Here is a 25,185-nt window from a genome sequence, read left to right as displayed (position 1 = left end):
GTGGCGGTTTCTCAGGAAAATGGGAGTCAATCTACCTCAAGATTCAGCAATTCCACTACTGAGAATATACCCAAGAGATGCCCAATCACATTACAAAAGCATTTGTTCAACTATATTCATAGCAGCCCTATTTGTAATAGCCAGAACCTGGAAACAACCTATGTTCCATTCAATAGAAGAATGGATAAAAAGATGTGGCACATATACACTTTGGATTTCTACTCAGAGGTAAAAAACAATGGCATCTTCAATTTTGCCTGCAAAGAGATGGAAATAGAAAACACTTTACTGGGTGAGATAACCCAGACCTTCAAAAAGGAATATGGTGTGTAATCACTTATAAGTGGATTCTACACATAAACAAAGGATTTGGGCCCCTAATTCATGATCCTAGAGAAGCCAGATAAGAAGGTGAACCCAAAGAAGAAGAATATTTATCGTCCTGGTTAATGGAAGTAGACAAGATTGCCGAGCAGGAGTTGGGAGCATAGAGGTGGGATGGGGATAAGGGGAGATGGGGAGAGAAAAGAGAAGGGTAAGATGGGGGGAGCTTGAGAAAATGGAATGGTTGGGATGGAGGAGGGGTGGATGTGGGAGCAGGGAAGTAGATATCTTAATTAAGGGAGCCATTTTAGGGTTGGCGAGAGACTTGAATCTGGAGGGGTTCCCAGGTGTCCAAGGAGATGTCCCCAGCTTGTTCCTTGGGCAGCTGAGGAGAGGGTGCCTGAACTGATCTTATCCTATAGCCACACTGATGAGTATCTTGCATATCACCATAGAACCTTCATCTAGCGATGGATGGAGATAGAGACAGAGACCCACATTGGAGCACTGGACTGAGCTCCCAAGGTCCAAATGAGAAGCAAAAGGAGGGAGAACATGAGCAAGAAAGTCAGGACTGTGAGGGGTGTGTCCACCCACTGAGACAGTGGGACAGATCTAATGGGTGATCACCAAGGCAGGTTGGACTGGAACTGATGGAACATGTGATCCAACTGGACTCTCTGAATGTGGCTGACAGTGGAGGCTGACTAAAAGCCAAGGACAATGACACTGGGTTTTGATTTTACTGCATGGACGGGCTTTGGGGGAGCCTAGTCTGTTTGGATGTTCACCTTCCTGGACATGGGGGGAGCAGGGAGGACCTTGGAATTCCCATAGGGTAGGGAACCCTGACTGCTCTTAGGACTGGAGAGGGAGGGGAAGGGGGGAAGGAAGGGAAGTGGGAAGAGGGGAGGAGGTGGAAATTTTCAATAAAAAAAATAATAAAAACCTGGAAAAAAAGAATTTGAGAGACAGCAAGGAGGGTGCATGTAAATGATTAGTGGAGGGGAAAAGAAATATGAAAATGATGAAATTGTGTTATAATTTTAAATATAAAAATTAAGTAATAAAATTAATTCTCTGAGACAATAAAAAAGGTCATGAAAATAGAGGGAAAGTGCAAACAAAGGAATTTGAGAAATGGACTGCTAATGTTTACTTCTGCTGTCCTGACACAAGAGATATTTCAAAGATGCCCTATAGTGTTGTGTGGGAAAACAGAGAATTGAATATTTCCTAAATTTCAATGCACAAATAAATCAACTGAAGACATTAAAAAAATAAAAATAAGACCTTTCCAAGGTGAAAAAGTTGTCAACCCTTCCTTCCTTGTATCCCTGTTGGGAGATGGCTTTTATCCCAGGGCATTTATGTGATATGAACTTACCACAAGTCTAACCAGATGCAGAACACAGCAGAACCACAACCAAACCACAAAACATGGAAACTGGCAGAAGTGCTCCCCAGAGGAACTGCTGGTGTTGTCTGAGAAAAACCACATGATGTAGGAAAGACAACTAAGGCTGCCCTTGTGAGGTGTGCTTGTCGTGTGTCATTCTTGAGGCAATCAATCTATAAAGTCAACGCTTGCCCGGTGGTGAGCATCGATGAGGTTTAGCACTTTCTTTCAATGTCTGTCAGATCCTTGCTTGCTCCAAGTGTGCCTTTAGGAAGACCCCCACAGCATGAACCAGAAACACAGTTCTCTTGGGAGGCAACAGGTGAAGGAGGAGGCAGAGCACACACAGTGTTCTCAGAGGGACTTTGGACGGTTGGGAAATGACAACAGAGAGCAGAAGAGGAGGACAGAGACCCATGTCCTGAACTCCACAGTTGTGAGACACTTTCCTGGCATTCCCGATTCCTCTTCTCAGAGAGCCCAGCCCTTCCAAAGGGCAGTTTCCTGCAAAAGGAGTTAGTTAGGCAAAGCCACAATCCCCAGCCCTACCCCCACCCCCAGGTAATACCACCCTCTTGCAAAAGAGAGGTGCACACATCTCCATCAGGGGTAGCTGTGAGTATAAAAAGGAAGGGGAACCTGGTTTGGGTAGGACGTACCTAGACAATATCAGTTGCTACAGGATTTTCACGGAGTCTAACCAGAATGCGATGCCCAAAGAATGGCAGGTTCCCTTTGCCTGGGTACTGAATGGAGCCAGCCATCTGTGACAGCATGGACAGCCACGTTCTCTCTATACCATGGAGACATCAGGCATAGCCATCACATGCCCCATCCTCCCAGGGAAGCAAGGACGATTCCGGCAAGCAGAAGGACAGTATCAGGACTGCTATTTCTGGATTCAACATGGATCCATTTTCCCAAAGAAAGTACTTTCCCTTTGCCCAGAGCTAGCCATGAATTCTCGTTAGTTGCTTAGGCTCCAGACTGTGTCAGACTCTCTGAAAACAGATAATCCTGATATGTAGATAAAATCTTGACATTGCCTTTCGTTTTCCCAGTAGGCCCTTAGAAAGGACATTTAGTGATCCTCTAACATGGGTGCTTTGCTTGACAGCTGACCATTGCCACTATGGAGAACCAGACAGTAGAAGGTAGATGTATCAGGCGATTCTTCTTGTAAAGCTCCTTCCAGTTAAGCCTATAGTGTACCATGACCTATGTGTGGGTCCCCCTGACCTCTGAAGTCTCAGAGGCTCTCCTCAGCGACCTCCCTGTCCAGCAGACCTTTCCTACCCTTCCTGTGTCCCTCTTCACACTGCTATGTGTATTCTCCTACAGGAGTTCCTTTGGTTTTCTGAAAGCCAGAAGGTGCCAGAAGACTTCACTCTGTTACCCCTCTTACCCTTCCCAATCCACGTTTCTTCCTTCACTCTATCTCACCCACAGGGAGCCTCTCTCACACTTTGGCTCCCCTTCACTTCTCCCTAGGCAGTCCTCTCCTCCACAGCCCAACTCCATTTCCTTCTCCTCCTCCCCACAGATTCAGATCTGCTAAGTCCCATTCCATTTTTAGATGATACTAGCTCCCTTCTCTCACAGGCTGAATTGACAGCTCTTCCCTCCTTCCCTGCTCCACCCAGCAAGCACACCCAGTGTTTTCCACAAGGCAAAGTGCTTACAGACAGCATGCTATACACACAGAAATGTGTATCCATCAGGACAAACTTATGCCCACGGTGAGCTCCCAACACACTTAAAAGCAACAGGCACTGAACGTCTAAAAATGACAACTTTATTTCTATAGTTGTGGCACAACTTTGCCAATTAGACATATTTCACTAAGTCATAGACATGGATATGAACATCATCGTCAAATTTCATCAAGTACACCGATGGTTTGGCTTCTACTTCACCAATCACTTTGCCGGTCCTTTTAGAACCATCGTCTTGGGTATATTCCACAATCTTGCCTATCAGCCCATCCTTAAATTTCAGTCTTAAATCTGGTCGAGGAATCTCATTGTATTCTGGCAGGATACGGAGGTTGCCCTCTTTATAATCATCCAGAAGCTGGTACATGTATAAGGTGGGATCATTTGCATAGGTAATGTAAAACCAGGCATTAAGTATAGGAGCTTGGGCCAGAACCATCCCCCTCCAAATATCTTTTACACCTTGCTCACCCTCAAACAAGTGCTCCACCGCTTTGCCAATTATGGTATCTGCAAAGTTAGGATCAGGGAGTGGGGATGGATTGACTGTATCAGAGAGCACCTTAAGGGACAACACTCTTTCATCTTGGTGAAGTTCCAACCCATAGACGCAATCAATTCCATCGTATTTCACAAGATAGAGAGGGGGATTAAGAGGAACCTGATGGAGAACCGTTCCTCTCCAATGGGTGATGGGCCCATCCCCTTCCTTCCACTTGTGAGAGATTCTGTGGCCCACGATGTTCCTTTGGGCCAGGGATGAAGATCTGTTCCTCTGCCTCTTCTGTGCAGGTGTTTTCTTGGTCAAATCTGCAGTCTCGGTCTTGGCGATCTTGTCACAGAACTCATGTCCAGCACCTGCATCTGCGGGTTCCCCTTGGGCCTCAGTGGTGCAGAAATACTGGGTGCTGGTGCCTGGGTCCATGGCTGTGTTGGGGAAACAGGAAGAGATAAAGGGTCAACTTACTCATGGCCCCGCCCCGTTAGATGCCTCCACTCCAGGGATCTGTTCTCTAACCGTCTCCCACCATCACCCCCGGGAACCTGACAGCAAAGCTGGACACCTGGCTGGGTGCCTGTTGATGTGCTGTGCTTTCCTGGGTTCCCTGGTTCTGTTGTGATGGGCTGGAGACCTTCAGCGGGGCAGCGGATATGGAACAGGATTTGGACCTCCGAGATGCCGAAAATGGCGACGCCTAAGCCCAACCGTCACTGTCGCGCGCTCCATGCCCCGAGCCATGTGCCCTTTGCCCCGTGCCCCCCGCTCACCGCGCCCTGTGCCTTTTGTGGCCCTTTGGATGCAGAGCGGAGAAGAGGGGCAAAGCTCCTCTCCTTCCTCCACCTTGCCCTTCACCTCAGTTTGCTGAGCATCCAGCCTGAGGCTCACAGCTCTTGCAGACTACAAAGGCTGCTCCCCTGTACCCATCTCTGGGCTTCTCTGAACTGGTTTCCGAATCTGCACTGGTCTTTTATTGCCCAGTTCCTGCTGTCTGCTGCGGATGTCCTCCCTGTGCCCTCTGCGTGCCCTAGGATTGCTACTCTGTTTCCCCTGTCCGCTCTGTGTGCCCCCCTCCCCCGCTCAGGCCTGGAACCCACCTAGAAGCTCTCCTACCCATAGGCGTCCTGTTGTGGGGTCCAGGGCTCCGTATGCCCATATTGGATACCTTGCTGCTACTTCTGTTTAAAGCCCGCAGCAAAGGCACCAGCCTTGGCGATGCTCCCAGAAGGCCAAAGGGATGATCCATCTGCCCTCCAGGGCTGCCTCAAAGGGTGGCAGGACAGATGACTGGAGGACCCGTGGTGTCCTGAGGCTGGTGGACTCTTGGCATCTTCAGCTTTCCTCCCATGCAGGCAGCTGCCCTGTCACCTTGGAATTCCAGCAGCTGCTGCTCTTCTCTCATTCTGTATATTAATTTGTCTCACCCTTTTTATGCTTTCTTTTGCAGGGCTTTTTGGTGGTGGTGGTGGGAATTTTTTCTTTTTTGTTCTCAATCTCTCTCTCTCTCTCTCTCTCTCTCTCTCTCTCTCTCTCTGATCTGTATCTCCTCTTGCATTTCTTTTCTGTCCAGTGTTCGTTACTGTGGTTCCTTCAAAGTCCTTTTATTTTTGTTGACCTTCTCATACTCTTTAGCTCCACCTTTCTACTTTTTTGCTTCAGATACTTTAGAAGTTCTTTAAATTATTTGTTATATAGTAAGGTCCAAAATATGCCCCTTTCTCCCCCAAAAGGCAGGGCCACTGCTTTGGTCCAAAATTGCGCCTAAATTAAGTTCAAACTGAACTCAAGATTTCTGGTAGATAGATAAAAGTCAACATTCTTCAGGAACTAGTGAACTGGCTTGTCAGCTCAAAGGAGTCATTTTCTTTGCCTCTGCCTGGAGGGTCAAATGGCTCCACAGTGACAGACACCTATGATTGCATCCCACAGTCCTTGCTGGCCTTCAAGCCATGCCAGTCTAGAGTTAGAGATTTGTGAAACACGTTGAAACACCTGGCTCCTGGCCTTCCTCACTTCCACATCTATCCTAAACTGCCAGGCCTCACCAGATCCCAGGTTCCCTACCCTCAGCTACTCATCTTCCTGGTCTATGCCCTGCTTTCCTAGCCTTGGCTATGTCTGGTCTCTTTCCTTTTTGCACTGCTCTGGATTCTTTAGATGCCTCTGGATGCTCTCTTACCCATCAGTAGTTTCTTAATTGTGCCCCTCACTGACAATGTCAAATTCACATGCAAACACAAAACTCACTAAGTTTGGTCATAAATAATACATCATATTATATACACTATGTGCACATTTATAAATATTCATTTATTAGTATTCACTACAAATGAGTTTTGCTTATGATGATGTGGATATCCAGTGCCACATAAAACCAGTGTGCGACTCAGTTCAATTACATTAGGCACAGGGTTAATTTCTTAGTATAACATACTGACAAACACACCTCTTGTGTGTTTAATTTTTTTTCTTTTTCCTTCCTTCCTTTTGTTTTTGATTTTCAATACAGGGTTTCTCTGTGTAACAGTCCTAGCTGTCCTGGAACTTGCTCTATAGACCAGGCTGGCCTTGACCTCAGAGAGATCTGCCTGTGTCTGCCTCCCCAGTGCAGGTATTTAAGGCACTTGCCACCATCAACGGGCTACTCGTGTTTCTTTAAAATAGTATATATGTGTACATTAGATCCAAAAACCGTTTTTTAAAGAAATACAGGCTTGTTTTACATGCACATTATTGTCATTGTGATTTCAACTGATAAACAACTTGGGTTAGGTGCTCATAGGTGCTATGGGTATGATTCATTTATCTGTACTTTCAGTTTATGTATATTTTGTGGTACACAGCCTGTAATCTGGAAATAATATTAGATGTTGTATGAGGATTTAAGTAAAATCAAATAAAGTAGGTTTTCTTTTTCAATAAATGGAGTATTTTTTGGACCACCTGGCAAATGGAGTGAATATTAATCTAGGAACTCAGTGTTAAGGACTGAATTATGTCTCCATCAACTTATATTTGATATCTCAGAACTTATCACCTAAGAATGTGACTTTTATGGAGATCGGGCCTTTGTAGAGATAATGAAGGCAAATTCAATCATGTATATCTGTTCTAATCCAATATAATTATAGTTCTTATAAGAAATTAGAATACAGAGACACTCAGATAAATAAGGTCATCTGAAGTTGGAAGGGGAGACCAACATTCAGAAGCTGAGAGAAATGCCCTGAATACAGATAAACCCTTTATTTAAACTTAGGAAGTTCACAATTTTGAGAAAATAAGTATTGTTGTTTAAGCCACTGAGTCTGTGCTACTTTGTCAAAAGTGCCCTGCATGCAAATACCCTGTTATGCCACCAACAGCCAAATTTTCCTCTGTCTTCTATTTTATGTTCTCACTGTCACCCTAAAGTCTTAGAACTGTTCTCAAGTCTAGCAAAAAAATGCTTTCTCATTCACAAACACTGGGACAAATGTGGTGTAGGAGGTGCTTCTCTATTTGTGTTGCTTTCATTGGTTGGAAGGAGAGCTGCTTTGGCCTTTGGATAAGGCAGCCCTTTGGTGGGTAGAATAGACAGAACATAGTTCTGGGAGGAAGAAGGCAGGCAGAGAGAGCCACCCGCCATAAAGCCACCAGGTCAGACATGGTGAATATCTCCAGGTAAGCCACAGTCACATGGTGATACACAGCTTTAATAGAAATGGGTTAATCAATATGTGAGGGTTAGCCAATAAGAGTATAGAGTTAATGGGCCTGCCAGTATTTCAATGAATACAGTTTCTGTGTAATTATTTAGGGGATAAGATTGTTGGGCAGCAGGACCCAGCCCACCACTCATCTTACTATAGACAAAGAGTTATTTCATTGTAAAATCATATCGAAAATTTTCTTTCCAAATTATTTTGTGTTATCAAAGGTCATTTGCCTCCCTTTGTAATATAGTCCCCTCAAATGTGGTTCCCAGTTATTTTATATCCATTTTATATTCTAATTTCAGAACTAAGTACATTTAGCTAATAATGTAGATTCATTTAGCTAATATGTTTATCATAATGTCACCCCACACAAATTGTCGGGGTATTATACAATAAAGAAGGATTGATACATTCATTCAGAAGCTATTAAGTTCACCGACAATATTCATAGCATCTGAATAATTATTTTGAAAGATAATTGAAAAAATTCCAATTTTTCTTGCAAAATTTGTTTTTCTGGCACCTTTCCCACCAATTTACCTATTTGAAACCTATTAATGCCTCATTTTCAAGCTATTATTGTACTTATAACATTTATGGTGATGTGTCCTTTAGGGAGTTCACTTCTGAAAGTCTTCAAAGAATTGGATCCACTCCATTTATGATTATTCTTATACATTCATAGTTTTGAGTTGTGAAACCTCATGAAGGTAACTACTAGACAGAGACTAACATACTAAATGTTCAGGGCATCAAGATTCACATTGGCTTTAGAAGCTCACTCCGATATCCTGTGTGGGAAAAAGCTTCTGAATTCTTGTTGAGGGTTATTAGTACAAAGGTATTCTGGAATAACTGATGAGTAGTAGCTTATATGCCGTTTTTGCCAATTACATAAAACCTTTGATTTTAAGTTATAAAGTATTTCTTCTATTACCATCCCAGCTAGAAAACTATTGTTTTCCCAATGATGGTCTCTTAGAAACTAACCACAAAAGGTCCAATTTCCCAAATTCTTTTATTTTATCCCACCTTTTACTTTCACCAAACCATATATGTTTTTAAGGTCACTCAGATTATCCTTACATTCACTTTTCTTGCCCTTTTTATCCCTTTCTCAAACTAACTGGCATTATCTTGCCATCACTGTTCTTTGGTTCTCACTGTCCATAATTATATGCTTCTTGTCTTTCTTTGAAACAGTTATTGTACTTCTGCCAGGCCAGAATCCTCAGAATTCTATAATAGTTCCCTCATTTACATTTTTTAAATTGGTCATATATCTGTTGATAGATTTTTAGGTACAGTCTACAGACCAAGCATATATGATGGAATTGTGTGGATCTGTAATCCAAACTTATTTGGAAATAAGAACAGAAAGTGTAATATTGAGGACCCAGGCTCCTACAGTTCTGTGATCCATAGCCCTAGCACAATTGCTGAGCACCCTGACTCAGAGCCCAGAGCCAGTGAAAGGAATACACCCAGGATCTGGAACCTGAGCCCTGAACCCAGAGTCACAGAAGAAGACCCCGTACCTGAAACCAAAGCCAAAGAAACACATTTGCCCCTAGATTCAGGGCCAGTTAAAGAAATCTGCTCTGACCCTAAAATTGGAGCCTAAAAGCTTAAACAAATCAGAAAAGGAAGCACAGTTTGGTCCTGAAATCAGAGCCATCTCTGCCCCTGACAAGAAACCAACCAATCCCTGGTCAGGAAAAAAGACCAATCTCTGAGTAGGGAAGTAGTAACTTCTAGTATAGAGGCATGACTCCCCATTGACGTTAGCCTAGGTAAGTAGTAGCCCTTAACCTAGAGATGTACCATGACCTTTTTAACCTTAGCCCAGAGGGGGCAGCCCACCGAAACCTGTAGACTTAGAAATTCCCCTCACCCCATGGGTGGAGGCAGCCAATTCCAAGCCTGTAGACTTGGAATTCCCCAAGCTTTCCCCTCTATAATAAAACCGCTACCCCATGCCACTCAGGGTCTCTCCTGCTCTGCTACTGTTGCTGCTATTACTGCTGCTGCTAACACTTCAGACGAACAGAGGGCCCTGAGTTAACTCACGATAATGATCCTTTGCTTTTGCATTGAATTTGGTCTCATGGTGGTATTTTGAAGTTCTGGGCTTTGGGTGTAACAGTATAAACTTAATCTGAACCAAAATCCATCTGTGGTTTTTGGTTACTTGTCTAGACTTTCCATTCTAAACACATTATTAGGAGACACATTTAAGCTGTTTGAAGAATGAGGGAAAGGGAATATTACTGTAAGAATCGCTGGCATTGCCCCATTACATCATACTAAGCCGGTTGCATTAGTTCGTTTATTGTACTTTAAAAAAGGGCCCATGATCACCATCCTTGGTTCCTGGTGATCTGCCTCAAGAATGATTTGTGCTGTCATCACTGGCCTAGATACAGCCAGCCCAGAAGCCCAATGACAGAAATTGTAGCTAACTGATAAACTGGTAATGTGTTTGTGGAACTTCTGTTAGTTCTAGTTTTGTGTTTGTATGGTTTTTGAAGACTGGGTTTCTTTGCAGCTTTTGAGCCTGTCCTGGAACTCACTCTGGTGACCAGACTGACCTTGAACTCACAGAGACCCACCTGCCTCTGCCTCCTTAGTACTGGGATTAAAGGAGTGTACTACTACAACTCATATCGTGGAAGCTCTTACTGGTGTGTAAAGCTCCATACAAGGTTACTTCTTTCCATGAAGTGATGTGACAGTCTGTATTAGTCAATGTTCTATTGCTGAGAAGAGACATGATGACCATGACAACTTTTATTTTTCTTACAAAAGAAAGCATTTAATTGGGGCTTGCTTGCAGTTTCAGAGGATATTCCATTATCATCATGGCTGGAAGCATGGCAGCATGCAAGCAGACATGGCGCTGGAGAAAGAGCTGAGAGTTCTACATCAGGATTTGCAGACAGCAGGAAAAGAGAGACACTGCGCTTGGCTTGGGTTTTGGAAACCTCAACGTCCACTCCAGCGACACACTTCTTCCAAGATTATGCTGTTGAAGGGTGATGACATGGGTCAAAGAATCCAAGGCTAACTTTAAAATAATTGAATTATATATTTTTTATTAGAAGGGGCAAAATCACGAAACATGTCATATTTGCATGCATGGATTTGTATGTCTTTTTTAAAAATTGTTTTCATTGACCTCTATATTTTTCTCCCCTCCCCTTCCCTCCCTTCCCCATCTCTCCTCTCCTCTCCCACGGTCCCCAAGCTCCCAATTTACTCAGGAGATCTTGGACCATGACATCTCTTATAAAAGAAAGTATTTAATTGGGTCTCGGTTACAGTTTCAGATTCAGTCCATTATCCTCATGATAGGGATCATTTTGGCGTGCAGGCATATATGGTAGCTGAGAGTTCTACATCTGGATGTGAAGGAATCAGGAAGAGAAAGAGACACTGGACCTGGCTCGTGTTTCTGAAACCCCAAATGCCACTTCCAGCAACACATTTCCTACAAAAAAGGACCACACCTACCCAATAATACCACACCGACTCTAACAAGACTACATCCCCTAATGTGCTCAAATAGTGCCACTCCCTAAGCACTCAAATCTATGAGCCTGTTGGGGAGTATAGGACCGACAGCTCTACTTGGTATTCATCTTGAGGACAGTTTCTGGCCAGATATCTTGTTGCAATTTCTGGCTAAACAACCTGTTTGTTCCTGTGCTCCATCTGCCCCCTTGTTGGTTAGCTATAGGGCCATTATTTATTCCATTTGGGCTTGGTAATTTCCACCTGGATAGCCAAGACTGCTGGGGGTGTGCCGGGTTTGAGACATGGAGGCTTCTTTTCAGGTGGAAGAACAGCAACCTTTATTTTGTTCAGCAACCATTTATACCTCTATTCCTTCTGTGGAGACCCAGCGACCAGAAAGAACACAAACATCCGTGTAAATTACAGACCACAAGGAAGCTGTCAGTCAGGGGGACTGAGGGCAGCTGGATCACACACAAATGAAGACAAAATAAATGAAAATCTATGCCGTTACTAAATAAGGTACTCTGCAAAGGTACTCAGCAGTTATTGTACACTCTGTTGGTGAAGGTGGCCCCATCAAAAGCTGCAATACTGAAAAGTGTCATTTATCTGAAAAGGGTAACTCTGCAAATAGAGGATCCTGTGAAATGTGACCTTAGAGCAAGGTTTCCCTTCAGGAAAAGGTACACTGCAGAGGAGGGCTACTCATTTGAGAGGGCTAACTTGGCAGGGAAAAGACCCTCTGCAAGTGAAGATCACGCTGCAGGGAGAGGTCACCCCATCCAAACCCGCCCTGCAGAGGAGGGTCATTCATCTGAAAAGCATAACTCTGAAAAGAGAAGGCTCTCTCCTGGGAACAATTGCCACATAAGGAGGTGACACCTCAGGAAAAGTTACCCTGCAGAGGAGGGTTACTCATTCAAGAGGGGTAACTCTGAAAACAGAGGAAAGATCACCCCACAGAGAGACGTCAGCCTAGGAAGAAAAGCTACCCAGTAGAGGAGGGTCACTCAGTTGAAAGGCAAAACTTGGCTGCAGGAAGATACACTACACGCGTTGTTGTTTTAAGAAATGTTTCAAAACCCCGTGCCATTGTCCTTGGCGTCTTATCAGCCCCCCTTGTTCGCCATGTTCAGAGAGTCCGGTTTTATCCCATGCTTTTTCGGTCACAGTCCAGCTGGCCTTGGTGAGCTCCCAGTAGATCAGCTCCACTGTCTCATTGGGTGGGTGCACGCCTCGTGGAGTTTGGATGTTCACCTTCCTAGATATGGACGGAGGGGGGAGGACCTAGGACTTACCACAGGGCAGGGAACCCGGACTGCTCTGTGGACTGGAGAGGGAGGGGGAGAGGAGTGGGGGGAGGGGGAGAAGGGTGGGAGGAGGGGGAGAGGGGTGGGAGGAGGGGGAGAGGGGTGGGAGGAGGGGGAGGGAAATGGGAGGCTGGGAGGAGGTGGAAACTTGTTTTTTTTGTTTATTTTTTTTCTTCTTTTCTCAACAAAAAAAAAAGAAATAATGTTTCTCAAGAATTGAGATAAATCAATTTTATGCTCTGTTCTGCTATTCCATATTTTATTGATTTTCACTCAAATCTCCATTATATTATAATTTTTGTTTGTTTTATGTTTATTTATTCCTTTATACCTGTGTCTTGAGACAAAAACTCAGGTTACTTAGCTGATATATTTCTTTAAAATGTGTGTATGTGTTTGTGAGTTTGTATTTCTATGTATGAGCATGTTTATATGGATGTTTGAAAAGCCTAGAAATGATTTCTTCTTTTACACATTGTCATACTATTTAGTTTCAGCAGATTCTAATTTTCTAAATTACATAAATTTCCTTGTTATTGATTTCTACCATCATTTAATGTAGTTAATGTATGGACTTAATTCTACACATTTCTTTTTCTTTGTCCAGTGTATGATCTAACATGGACAGTGTTCTACATTGTCCTGAGAAGAATGTCTGTGCTGCTACTCTTCAGTGGAACGTAGTGTGGATGTATTTCTCAGATTTTTGCTTCTTAGTGTTGTTCAAATTTTTTATCTCACTGTTAAATTCTCTCTAGTGTCCTAAATGCTAGTAAATATAGATATTGAAATTTCTAATTAGTATTTTGAATTACATATTGTATCTCTGTGACTTTTTTCTTCATGTATTTTTTTTCTGATCTTAGGAAATTGTAATAGCATCCTAATACAGTCAACCCTTTGACCAATAGTAAGCGTACTTTAGCCTGTAAGGTATTATTTATTATTTTATGAGATACTTAAATTCACACACTACATTTCTTAGGCTTGCAATTTTTTTTCCTATGGAAACACATTTTATTTTCAGTGATACAGTAGTATTTCACAGCCAAAAGATAATAGTACCTATTATCTTTCTACTACAGATGGACCATAAGGTTACTTATAATCTTCTAAACTATAAACATCCTTGTACAGATGTGCAGGCATTTTAGCATCTCAAAATACAGTATCCAAGTACATTTGCATTTTAAAATTATATATAATGGTCCAAATTATCCAAGAAAATTATTAAATGTATTTATATTCCACCAATAATGTGTAGTAAGTTGGAACACTCTAGTTAACATTGTATGGTATCAGTAATTTTTTAAGGATTTTTACTGATCTCTACATTTTTCACTGCTCTCATTCCTGTTAGGCTTACAATTTATATCCTGTATCTTTTCCCAATTTTTTTAAAGAATTAGTCTATGTGTTTATTTTTTGTGATACACAGATTAATAGATTAATTTATCATCCTTACATTCTCAGGGTGAATGGAAATGAACTCATTGCCATGTTCAGCGTTGTACCAAATATGGAGGAAATATAAAAATAGAGACTGAAAAGAAACCTATTCTTCCTCTGTGATAACAGACTGGAGATGATACCCTTTTCTTTTTCACCCTCTGAGCTGCAGCACCCTTAAGGTGAGGGCTCCTCCACACCCTTGCACTCAGGATTGAAGAGTAGGTACCAAGTGATTTAGCATAGAAAGAGTCAGAGAAAGGAGAACATATTAATCAAGAGAGATGTTCAGGGCATGCGAGCTTTAGGGCTAGCACTAGAGAAGCATTACCTTGGGGATCTGTGTGTGCCTAAGGAGAACCTGGTCTTTAAAATACGCCCCCTCCCACACTGCACATGCAACCACTATTACATCAGATTAGTGGTCCAATCATTTGGCTATGGAGTGCAGGATAATTTGCATAGGACTACCGATTGGCCAGAGGGCATAAGCCTGCCCCCAAGATGATGTTTATGTACAGATGGTTTCCAGAGAAACCTCACTTAGTGCTGGTGGTGGGACATGCAGAGTGGAACTCCTCTAAAGTCCTTAAAAAAGAACTAATTTTGTGAACAATCAGGAGATATGATCCTGGTTGTAGAACTAATTCAGACAACAGACTTCTGGGTTGTGTTCCCAGTTTGTTTTCCTAGTTAATACTAGAAAACATGCTATTCATTAGTTTAATTAAATGAGTTTCTGAAAGAAAGGACCTCATGTTCATGACCAACATTTTAGTGAAGGAGATGACTTCGGGCATTGCAGAGGAGGGTTACTCATTCGAGTGGGGTAACTCGGAGGAGAGAACATCTGCTGGTGAAGATGGTTCTGCAAGAACTGACCATCCTATAAAAGCCATGCTGCTAAAAGTGTCATTCATCTGAAGAGGATCCTCTCTTGTGAAATGTCACCATACAGCAAGGCTTCATCTCAGAAATAGGTATGCTGCAGAGGAGTGCTATACAATCAAGTGTAGTAATTCTGAGGAAAGACGAACTTCTGGAGGTGAAGATCACCCTGCAAGGAGTTGTCACCCTATCAAAAGTCACGCTGCAGAGGAGGGTCATTTATCTGAGTAGGGTAACTCTGCAAAGAGAGGATGCTCTTCTGTGAAATGTCACCATACTGCGAGGATTTACCTCTGAAAAGATACCCTGCAGAAGAGGGTTACTCAATTAAGAGGGATAACCTGGATGGGGGAAGGCCCTCTGCAAGTGAAGATTGCCCTTCAGGGAGAGGTTGTCCAATCAAAGGCCACTCAGAAGAGGAAGACCATTCATCTAAGAAGTGTAACTGGGTAAAGAGAGTATCCTCACCTGGGAAAGTTCACTCCATACATAGAGGTCCATCTGGGAGGAAATGATGCCCTGCAGAGGAGGGACATTCAAACATCAAAAGCTGCCATCCCTAAAAGGATCATTTATCGGAAAAGGGTAACTCTAGAAAGAGAGGATCATCACCTGTGAAATGTCACCATACAACGAGGTTTTGCTTCAGAACAAGGTACACTCCAGAGGAGGGCAACTCATTTGAGAGGGGTAACTTGGCAGGGAGAAGACTCTGTGCAAGTGAAGATCACCTGCAGGGAGAGGTCACCTCATCCAAACTTACCCTGCAGAAAAGGCTCATTCATCTGAAAGGCATACCTCAGAGAAGGGCATGCTTCTTCTGGGCTAAATCACCACACAAAGAGGCGGTACCTCAGGAAAAGGTACCCTGCCGAGAAGGGTTACTCATTCGAGAGGGGTATCTCAACAAACAGAGAACCCTTTCCTGGGAAAGATTACCCAACAGTGAGAGATCAGCCTAGGAATAAAAGCTGTCCAGCAGTGGAGGGTCGCTCAGTTGAAAGGCAAAACTTGGTTGAAGGAGGACATACTACACCTGCTGTTCTCAAAAATTGTTTCCGACCATTATGGAAAAAAGATAAGTAGATTTTATAGACTGTTTGTATATTCTACATTTTATTAATTTCCACACAATCTCCATTATTTTATAACTTTTGTTTGTTTTATGTTTACTTATTCCTTAATTCCAATGTATTAAGACAAAAGGCCAGGTTACTGAGCTGATATCTTTCTTAAAAATGTCTCTTTCTGTGTGTAGGTTGGATGTGTGTGTGTGTGTGTGTGTGTGTGTGTGTGTGTGTGTTTCTTTCTTTGTGTGAACATGTGTGTATGGAAGTTTGAAGAGCACTGAAGTGATCACATTCCTTGACGCTTGTGGTAGATATGGTTGTGACTCCTGAATTATTTGGCTTGCAGGACCCAAACTGGATCCCTCAAGAGATCAGCAAGGGCTTGTAACTGCTGCACCATCTCTCCAGCTCCATTCTTTTTTTTTTCAACAGGCACTCATATTTTAAAATCATCCCTAAGCACTAATTCAGTAATGGCATAGATATTCATATAGTTTGTCTTCATTTGCATTTTTCATTTCCAACATCTCTCTCTAGTAGATCTTTCAATTCTCCTGCTCAGCAGTTCAAGTAGATTGGATAGCAGGCCTTCACCACAATTGTTGTGTATTCAATATATATTATAATTTCTCTTTTTAATTTGTTCTTTAACACATTGTCATAGTATTTAGTTACGACGGATTCTTATTTTTATATATTTCCTTGTTATCAATGTGTAGCTTCATTCCATTGTGGTTAAAATATGTACATAATTCTAAACTTTTCTTTTTCTTCTTTCCAGGGTATGATCTAACATGGAAAACATTCTACATTGACCTGAGAAGAATGACTGTTCTACTACTCTTGTTTGGAATATAGTGAAGATGTATGTCTAAGACTATTTGCTTCTTAGTGTGGTTCAAGTCTTTTATCTCACTGTTATCTACACCAAGTGTCCTAACTGCTACTGAAAGTTGATACTGAAATCTCCAATTAGTATTTTGAATTGTTTATTGTCTCTCTGTGACTTTTTGATCCATGTTTCTTTTCTGATCATAGGTGATTGTAATAGCTTCTTATTACAATTATATGCTTTCATCAATAGTAAGCATTCTTTAGTCTGTAATGTTTTTATTTTAACTGCACATGTTTGCTCCATATGGCCTTAGTTTTCCTATTTGCCCTTCTAGCCCTATGCATTCAACCCATCTCGTGCTTTTTCTTACTCGAGAGAGGGTTCCAATTCCCAGGAACTGAACATCTACCTCCTAAAGAGGCCAATTCGGATGCCAAGATGCTGGGGTAATGATACTTACATCTGCACCTGTGTCCAGTAAGCCAGTAATAAAAATTCCATTTACACAGACTCTTAGCTTTGGTCTTTGTTCATTTATAGATCAAATTCTGGCAACACTGATCTATTCCCGAGAGAATGTTGAGCACCAAAGACACTCCACCTGGAGCCTTTCATTTTGGCAGAACTGGCCTTTGAGCAAAAAATGCCCATGCCTCAACCACTGACAGAATACAGAGTATCCATACATGGATAAAGCAGGACTGTCATATCCTGCCAAGACAGGGTAAGATAGTTTTGAAAAGTTTCTTGCCTTTGAAAATGGTATGTTAGTTATGTTAGGCCTTAGTAAAAGTTGGTTGCTTCAACGCTGCAAACATGACCTTGGGTGATTGCCCAGGTAGCCAGTTTTCTCTGTGATTTTTTGCATGTTTTGGAAGTTGTTTGATTGCACTTCCTAATTACTCAGGTAACATTATTTCCCTTCTCAGATATTCGATGGGGTTGAAGACTATATAAATGTAGTTACTTTCCATTCATGACTTGGCCAAGCTATTTATTATATAAGACTTAAGCTAGTTAGAATAGGATATTTGTACTTATTGCGTATAATTTCATAGTATGTTTAGAACTCTCTTACTTAAACAAAAGTGGGAGGTGCTGCGGGAGCTCCTTCCGCTCCTTCAGCCAATAGCCGCTGAGATACCAGCCCACTGGGGTGTAGTCTCTCTCCCTTTAAAAAAGCAGCTACTTCCCTCTGCACTCGCTCTGGCTTCCGGCTCTGCTTCCAGCGAGTAGGCTCCATTCCTAATTGTGCAGAGGGCCGTTGTCTGGGATGGTAATCTGTAAGTTTTTCCCCATTAAAATAAATAACCTCTCTGATAATCTAGTTCCAAACTGGTGTGGGATTGTTTGTGACTTACGCCTTCAGCCTTGTTACTGATAGACCAGGTTTTTAACATCTCTGTAACAAAGGAGGAATGTAGCCCAAAATTCATAACAACTTGTTTAATTTCTTTCAGATCATTCATACGAACGGGCTCCCATGTATGTTCCTTGATGACCCTAGGGTTTCTGGAACCAGTCACCTTCTCTGATGTTATTACTGGAAAGGCAGGTAGAGCTTTATGGAAATTATCCCGGAGAGGTTTACTCACTGAAGGAGTCAAAATTTGCCTTTCTACCATTTGCTCCTGTTCATCAGAATTTAGAATTTCCTCAATCTTTTTAAATCTGTTTAACATTGTCTTCTGTAAGGTCTGAATGTCCTGTCCAGAATTATGCTCCAAAGCCTTCAATGAGGATTGTAAGGTATGAAGTTTGTTCATTAGAGATAATATCTCATCCTTGGATAGAATATTCGTGGCATGAATTATGCCTTCTTGAACTGACAATCTGTCAGCCAATTTGTCACATCCTTTAGACAAAATCCAATTGTCACTTTCAGCAGTTTTAATTCTCTCAGATAATGTTTCAGTTCCTACAGACAGGGACTAAAGTTTATGATCCAAATCAGTTGTTCCCTCCTCCACAGTAGTGAATCTCTCCTTAATATCAGACTGTACCTTTTCTAAATTTTGTGCAGTTGACAGAGTCATGTTAGACAAAGATCTATTCTCTTCCTTGAGAACTTCAAACTCTTTTTTGAGAAGGTTGTTGTCAGTCTGAACTGTTTTTAAGCTTTCAACCTCTGCCCTAAGAATCCTGGATTTGTCTTGTAAGGACTTTATCATTTTTCTATTGTCTAACCATATTATAAAGCAAAAAACAAAAATAAGAAAAATTCCAAGCCCTATAAATATCCAACCAAGGTAAACCTCATTTGTATCCTGCAACATCTCAGCCATGGTGTAATTAAATAGGCTGTAGAAGCCTTCAATGGTGATATTGTCAGACATTTTCAATCAACTATTTATCCTTATTGATTTATTGATTGATTGATTAAAAGAAATTTTACCTGTAATGACCGATGCTGCCAGTAGGTGGTGGGGTGCACCTGAATTCACGTGGCTAGGAAGTCAGAGCCAGAAAAGAATTCTGACAAATATAAGCTTACAGTTTGCGCCCTGCCTGAGGGGATAGAGTTGCCGCAGGGTGTGCTCGGATTGAGTCTGGCGCCTGTGGTTGCAGTGGGACAGGAGGGGGAATTGAGCCGGGTGCATGCTGTAAAAGCTGCAGTGGGCTAGTGGGCTAGGCCTGGCGAGTATGGTGCGCATTTGGGTCATTGGGGGCCAAGTCCTGCTTCCTGAGCTCCTTTTGCTGACTGCCGGGAAAGATCAAGAATCGCTGCAATCTCAAGGTCCAAATCAGGAGAAGAAGAAGAGAGAGCATGAGCAAGGAACTCAGGACCGTGAGGGGTGCACCGACACACTGAGACAATGGGGATGTTCTTTCGGGAACCCACTAAGGCCAGCTGCCCCGGGTCTGAAAAAGCATGGGATGAAACCGGACATGCTGAACATAGCGAACAATGAGGACTACTGAGAACTCAAGAACAATGGCAATGGGTTTTTGATCCTACTGCACGTACTGGCTTTGGGGGAACCTAGGCAGTTAGGAGGCTTACCTTACTAGACCTGGATGGAGGTGGGTGGTCCTTGGACTTCCCACAGGTCAGGGATCCCTGATTGCTCTTCCAGCTGATGAGGGAGGGGGACTCGATCGGGGAAGGAGGAGGGAAATGGGAGGCAGTGGCGGGAAGGAGGCAGAAATCTTTAATAAATAAATAAATAAATTTTTTTAAAAAAGAATCACTGCAGGTGCTCAGTGACCCTGGGAACACCTTGCTGCTGCTTCTGCCGCTGTAGTAGGGCAGAGTGGAGCAGAAGACCAGCAGGGGAGGGAGCTGTGCTAAGAGGGTACAATGTGCATGGAGGGGAGAGGCCTCCAGCGAGGGGGGGGAGGCCCCTCCAAGAGAGGTCGCTGACTCCAGCAGGCTGTGCAGCAACCAAAGAGCCAAAAAGCCTCATGATCAGAGCCAACCTGTTGGCAGGTGGTCTATAGAATTAACCAGACTAGCTTTAGTATAAAATATTCAGCTTTAATAAGGGTAAGAAAACGGGGACTTACAAAGCCAGAGTTTCCGCGAAGCACAGGAAAAACAAAGAGGAAGCGGGAAGCACACCCACAAGATTTTATAAGTAAACATTAGCCCAAGGGGAACACGCCCTACCAACAAGGTCATTGGCTTGGCTTCCCCTTCACCTGACCTCAAATACAGGATACCATTTCTTGCTTAATGTCTATTATGTATATAATACCTATACAACCAATGTGCACATATCTGTTTAGCCTCTGGAAAACTCAAAAGATTATTCTTATCTGAACTATGGTCTAATGAGCAATGTGAAACTTATTTACAGTTGCAGCCGTACAACATTTTCCTTGGAGTTCAGTTCTAGTTTTAACACTTGCTTGCTACATGACTTTGCAAAGAGTAATCACCTCCTTCATTGACTTAAACTTATTCATCTTTCAAGCAGGTTAGATGATCTTTCAAAGTTATCCAATTTTCTATTTATCTTTATAACTTCAAACTAACTGAAATTATGCAAATTTTGAAATTCAAAAGACTATGGATTTTCGTATGGTGAACCAGCCCTGCATCTCTGGGATGAAGCCTACTTGATTATAATGGATAATTTTTCTAATGTGTTCTTAGATTCGGTTTGCCAGTATTTTGTTGAGGATTTTTGTGTCGATGTTCATGAGTGAGATTGGCCTGTAATTCTCTTTCTTGGTTGAGTCTTTGTGCGGTTTTGGTATCAGAGTAACTGTAGCTTCATAAAAGGAATTTGGCAGTGCCTCTTCTGTTTCGATATTGTGAAATACATTAAGGAGTATAGTTATTAGGTCTTCTTGGAAGTTCTGGTAGAATTCCGCATTGAAACCATCTGGTCCCTGGCTTTTTTGGTAGGGAAGTTTTTGATAACCACTTCTAATTGTTCGAGACCAACAGGTCTATTTAGATTGTTCACCTGGTCCTGGTTTAACTTTGGTATATGGTATTTATCTAAAAAAGTGTCCATTTATTTTACATTTTCCAATTTTGTGGCATACAGGCTTTTGTAGTAAGATCTAATGATAGAGGAAGGTCATTGGCTAATAAAGGAACTGCCCTGGCCCATTTTATTGGTTAGAAGATAGGTGGGAGGAGAAAACAGAACAGGATACTGGGAGGAAGAGGAAGTGAGCTCAGAGACTCCACAGCTCTCTCAGGAGCAGATGCCTCAGAGAGAGATGCCATGCCCCACTCCCGGGATGAAGCTCCGACCCAGGATGGACATAGGCTAGAATCTTCCTGGTAAGCGCACCTTGGGGTGCCATACACAGATGATTAGAAATGGGTTAAATTAACATGTGAGAATTAGCCTAGAAGAGAATGGGCCAAGCAGTGCTTAAAAGAATACAGTGTCTGTGTAATTATTTTGGAGCATAAGCTAGCCGAGCAGGCGGCCAGGGTGCTGGGAACGCAGCCCCGCCGCCCCTATTACTACAGTTGGTGCCCAGACGTGTGGACACCTAAACCCACTTAAAAAACCTGAGAAGGCTTAAAAACAAGGGAAAGAGAGTTTAACACAGATTTTTGCTGTTTGTTGGTGGCGTGCTGTAGAGAGATTTCCTGATTCGGCAACAGTAGCAGAAAAAACGCTGTGTCATTTTAAAGCACGACTTCCTGGGGCTGTGCCACCTTTGCAATCTCTGACTGGCTCCTGCGGGAGACAGAGCTTTTGAATAGAGCAATTGGAGTAAAGTGCTATGATTTGTTTGATGGCAATGAGACTCGCTGTGTTCTCGGGTCTGCTCTGCTTGCCAGAGACAAGCAAGCGCCTCATCTAAGAGAGGCTTCCTGACTCAGCTTTAGCTGCAAAGCCTGCAGCTCATTAAGAGGTCCTGCCAAGAAACACTTAAACGGTGTTGACGAAAAGCTGAACGCATGCTTTTCGGTTTTCAGCCGTAGCAGGAAAAAAGCTGCGCCGTTTAAAAATTCCGGCTTTCTGGGCTGTCCTGCCAGGACAAACTCTGACTCTTTTATGCAGGCGGTTTGTGCAGTTTGCAAGCACAGGCTGCTGAAGCTCGCTTGCTGGCTACAGCCAGTACCTCAGCCATGAGGCTGGAAAGCTAAGGAACGGGCTGGATCCAGCCAGCAAAGCAACACCTTTTATCCTACTGATATTGCTTGGTAAATTAATTGCTTGGTAAAAAAGAAAAAAAAAAGACTCATGTGGTCAGAAAAAGAGAGATATACAGTAAAGAGAGATTCAAAGACAGAGAAAATTTCTAAATGGTTTAAACTGTGTTAAAAATATATGCAGACTAAAAGTTAAAGTTCTTAAAGTAAAAAACAAAAAAAGGAAGAGAGTTGCTGTGTGTGGTAGCACACGCCTTTAATCCCAGTGCCTAGAAGGCAGAGGCAAACAGATCTCTGTGACTTCAAGGTGTAGTAGTTTACTCCTTTAATCCCAATGCCTGGGAGTCAGAGACAGGCGGATCTCTGAGAGTTCAAAGACAGCCTGGTCTACAGAGTTACTTCAGGTCAAAGATACAGAGAACCTGTCTCAAAAAGCAAAGAGTTAAATTAAAAATAAACAAAATAGAGGTTAAAACAAAGCTGCACAAAGATGGAAAATACACAGATAATTTTGATACTGTATGCTATTATGCTCTCTTTAAATTATTTAAATACTGAGGAAGGAGCAACAGATGCTAAAAGATATTTGTTTATAAATGCTGCTGAACTAATCCAACATAAATATCTTGAATTTGGATCTAATGATATGATACTTTGGAAAAGAGTTTCTTATTTTGTTTTCACAGAGGATGAGACGTTGTTCATTTCTTCTATTCCGATTTGGTATGATGGACCACGTCCTCCTGAATGGTTCCTGTGCACGCCTTCAAAAAATTGCTTCTCTCAACTGCCAACTGAGATGAAACTAGCACACAGGTTATACCATGAAAGACCTAATTAACGACGCCCCCATTCAGCAGGAAGCAGTTTGGAGAGAAAAAACTGCGCCCATGTTCCCAAATATGGTTTATAAACGTTCTTTTACATTTAAAGGGGCATATGATATAGATATGAATAATTTACATTAGTATAGATTTTGCTTTATTGATAGAGATATAAGGTCAATTTTGTTATATGTATAAGTGTTTCTGATTTTGATTAAGGTATTGTGATTGTGTAGTTCATTTAAATACGTACTGTATAATTAAGAAATATAGGTTGTTAATGGATAATCATTGATAATAGTAAAGCTTGTAGTCATGTTAGTTAGATTTTCTAGACATATAGAGATATATTTCAGATAGGCATTCTTCATATCTCTCAAAGGCTGCAGAATATGGCATTTTAAATGTTTTAATAATTTAGGACTTTTCATGGCAATGAGACACTCTGCTCCTGGCAGCACCAATCTACTTCAAGAGGAAGATGGGCATCGAAGAGGATCCTTATGGAGTTTGATGGCCATTTGGGCAAGAAACTGCTCTTGCTTGGACTATTGCATAAACTGGACACAGAGAACCCGCAGAGAGAGGACTACTGAACTTGCCTAAGGTTCTTTCGGGGTTCCTGATTCATGAGAGAGTCTGCGAGACATTCTTCAGGACAAGCAGATAGTGACTGCCTTTGGAATTTCCTGCTTGATGAAAATGTCTGCTGGATACTATGGGCCTGAAGGCTGAAGATGGATGCCCCAACGGTACAGAGGAACTGTGGGTGACTGTCCAGGCAGCGAGATGTCTTTGTCATTTCTAGAGTTTGAAGTTTCTTAGTTCTTGTTTACTTAGGTAATATTATATCTTTCTGGAGTCTTTGATGGAGTTAAGAATAGTTAGTTATAGTTATAGTTTTCCTTAGTTATGATAAAGATTATTGTAACTTTTACTTGATAACTGTTTTGTTATATGTAATTTTACTATGTTAAAGTTAAAGCCTTTTTTTTTGTTTAAACCGAAAAGGGGGAAATGATAGAGGAAGGTCATTGGCTAATAAAGGAACTGCCCTGGCCCATTTTATTGGTTAGAAGATAGGTGGGAGGAGAAAACAGAACAGGATACTGGGAGGAAGAGGAAGTGAGCTCAGAGACTCCACAGCTCTCTCAGGAGCAGATGCCTCAGAGAGAGATGCCATGCCCCACTCCCGGGATGAAGCTCCGACCCAGGATGGACATAGGCTAGAATCTTCCTGGTAAGCGCACCTTGGGGTGCCATACACAGATGATTAGAAATGGGTTAAATTAACATGTGAGAATTAGCCTAGAAGAGAATGGGCCAAGCAGTGCTTAAAAGAATACAGTGTCTGTGTAATTATTTTGGGGCATAAGCTAGCCGAGCAGGCGGCCAGGGTGCTGGGAACGCAGCCCTGCCGCCCCTATTACTACAATCTAATGATTCTCTGAATTTCTTCTGTGTCTGTGGTTATGTCCCCCTTTTCATTTCTGATCTTATTAATTTGAAAATTCTCTCTGCCGTTTGATTCGTTTGGATAGGGGTTTGTCATTCTTGTTGATTTTCTCCAGGAACCAGCTTTTTGTTTCATTGAATCTTTGTATTGTTTTCTGTGTTTCTATTTTGTTGATTTCAGCCCTCAGTTTGGTTATTTCCAGTCTTCTACTCCTCCTAGGTGAGTCTGCTTCTTTTTTTTCTAGAGCTTTCAGGTGGGCTGTTAAGTCTACAATGTGTGTTTTCTCTGTTTACTTTAAGTGGGCACTTAGTGCTATGAACTTTCCTCATAGGACTGCTTTCATAGAGTCCCATAAGTTTTAGTATGTTGTTTCTTTATTTTCATTGAATTCAAGGAAGACTTTAATTGCTTTCTTTATTTCTTCCTTAATCCAGGAATGGTTCAGTAGTTGACTGTTCAGTTTCCATGAATTTGGAGGCTTTCTGGGGGTAGCATTGATGCTGAATTCTAACTTTAATCCATGGTGATCTGATAAGACACAGGTGGTTAATAATCCTATACAATAAAGGATCTTCTGGAGGCATTACCATCCCTGACTTCAAACTCTATTACAGAGCTGCAGTGATGAAA

General features: G+C 42.2%; 1 protein-coding gene and 1 pseudogene across 1 annotated transcript; one reads left to right on the top strand and one right to left on the bottom strand.

The window, feature by feature from the left end:
- Window positions 1–3,550: 3,550 nt before the first annotated feature.
- On the bottom strand, window positions 3,551–4,363 carry LOC121443075 (spindlin-2-like). The gene has a single exon (XM_041644757.1). It carries the CDS (start codon window positions 4,361–4,363, stop codon window positions 3,551–3,553), a length of 813 nt encoding a protein of 270 aa, XP_041500691.1.
- A 261-nt stretch (window positions 4,364–4,624) lies between these two features.
- LOC121443074 overlaps window positions 4,625–25,185 on the top strand; it is a 48,829-nt pseudogene continuing 28,268 nt past the window's right edge.

The sequence above is a fragment of the Microtus oregoni genome, unplaced genomic scaffold (assembly GCF_018167655.1).
Source record: "Microtus oregoni isolate MIOR12 unplaced genomic scaffold, Mior012 000099F_ref0000060, whole genome shotgun sequence".
NCBI classification, from domain to species: domain Eukaryota; kingdom Metazoa; phylum Chordata; class Mammalia; order Rodentia; family Cricetidae; genus Microtus; species Microtus oregoni.
Note: the sequence above shows the minus strand (reverse complement) of the source record. Positions and strands in the feature narration are given on the sequence as shown.

What these genes read in the sequence shown, in the direction of transcription:
- LOC121443075 (XM_041644757.1), bottom strand. Translation starts at nt 4,363, where the DNA reads ATGGACCCAGGCACCAGCACCCAGTATTTCTGCACCACTGAGGCCCAA.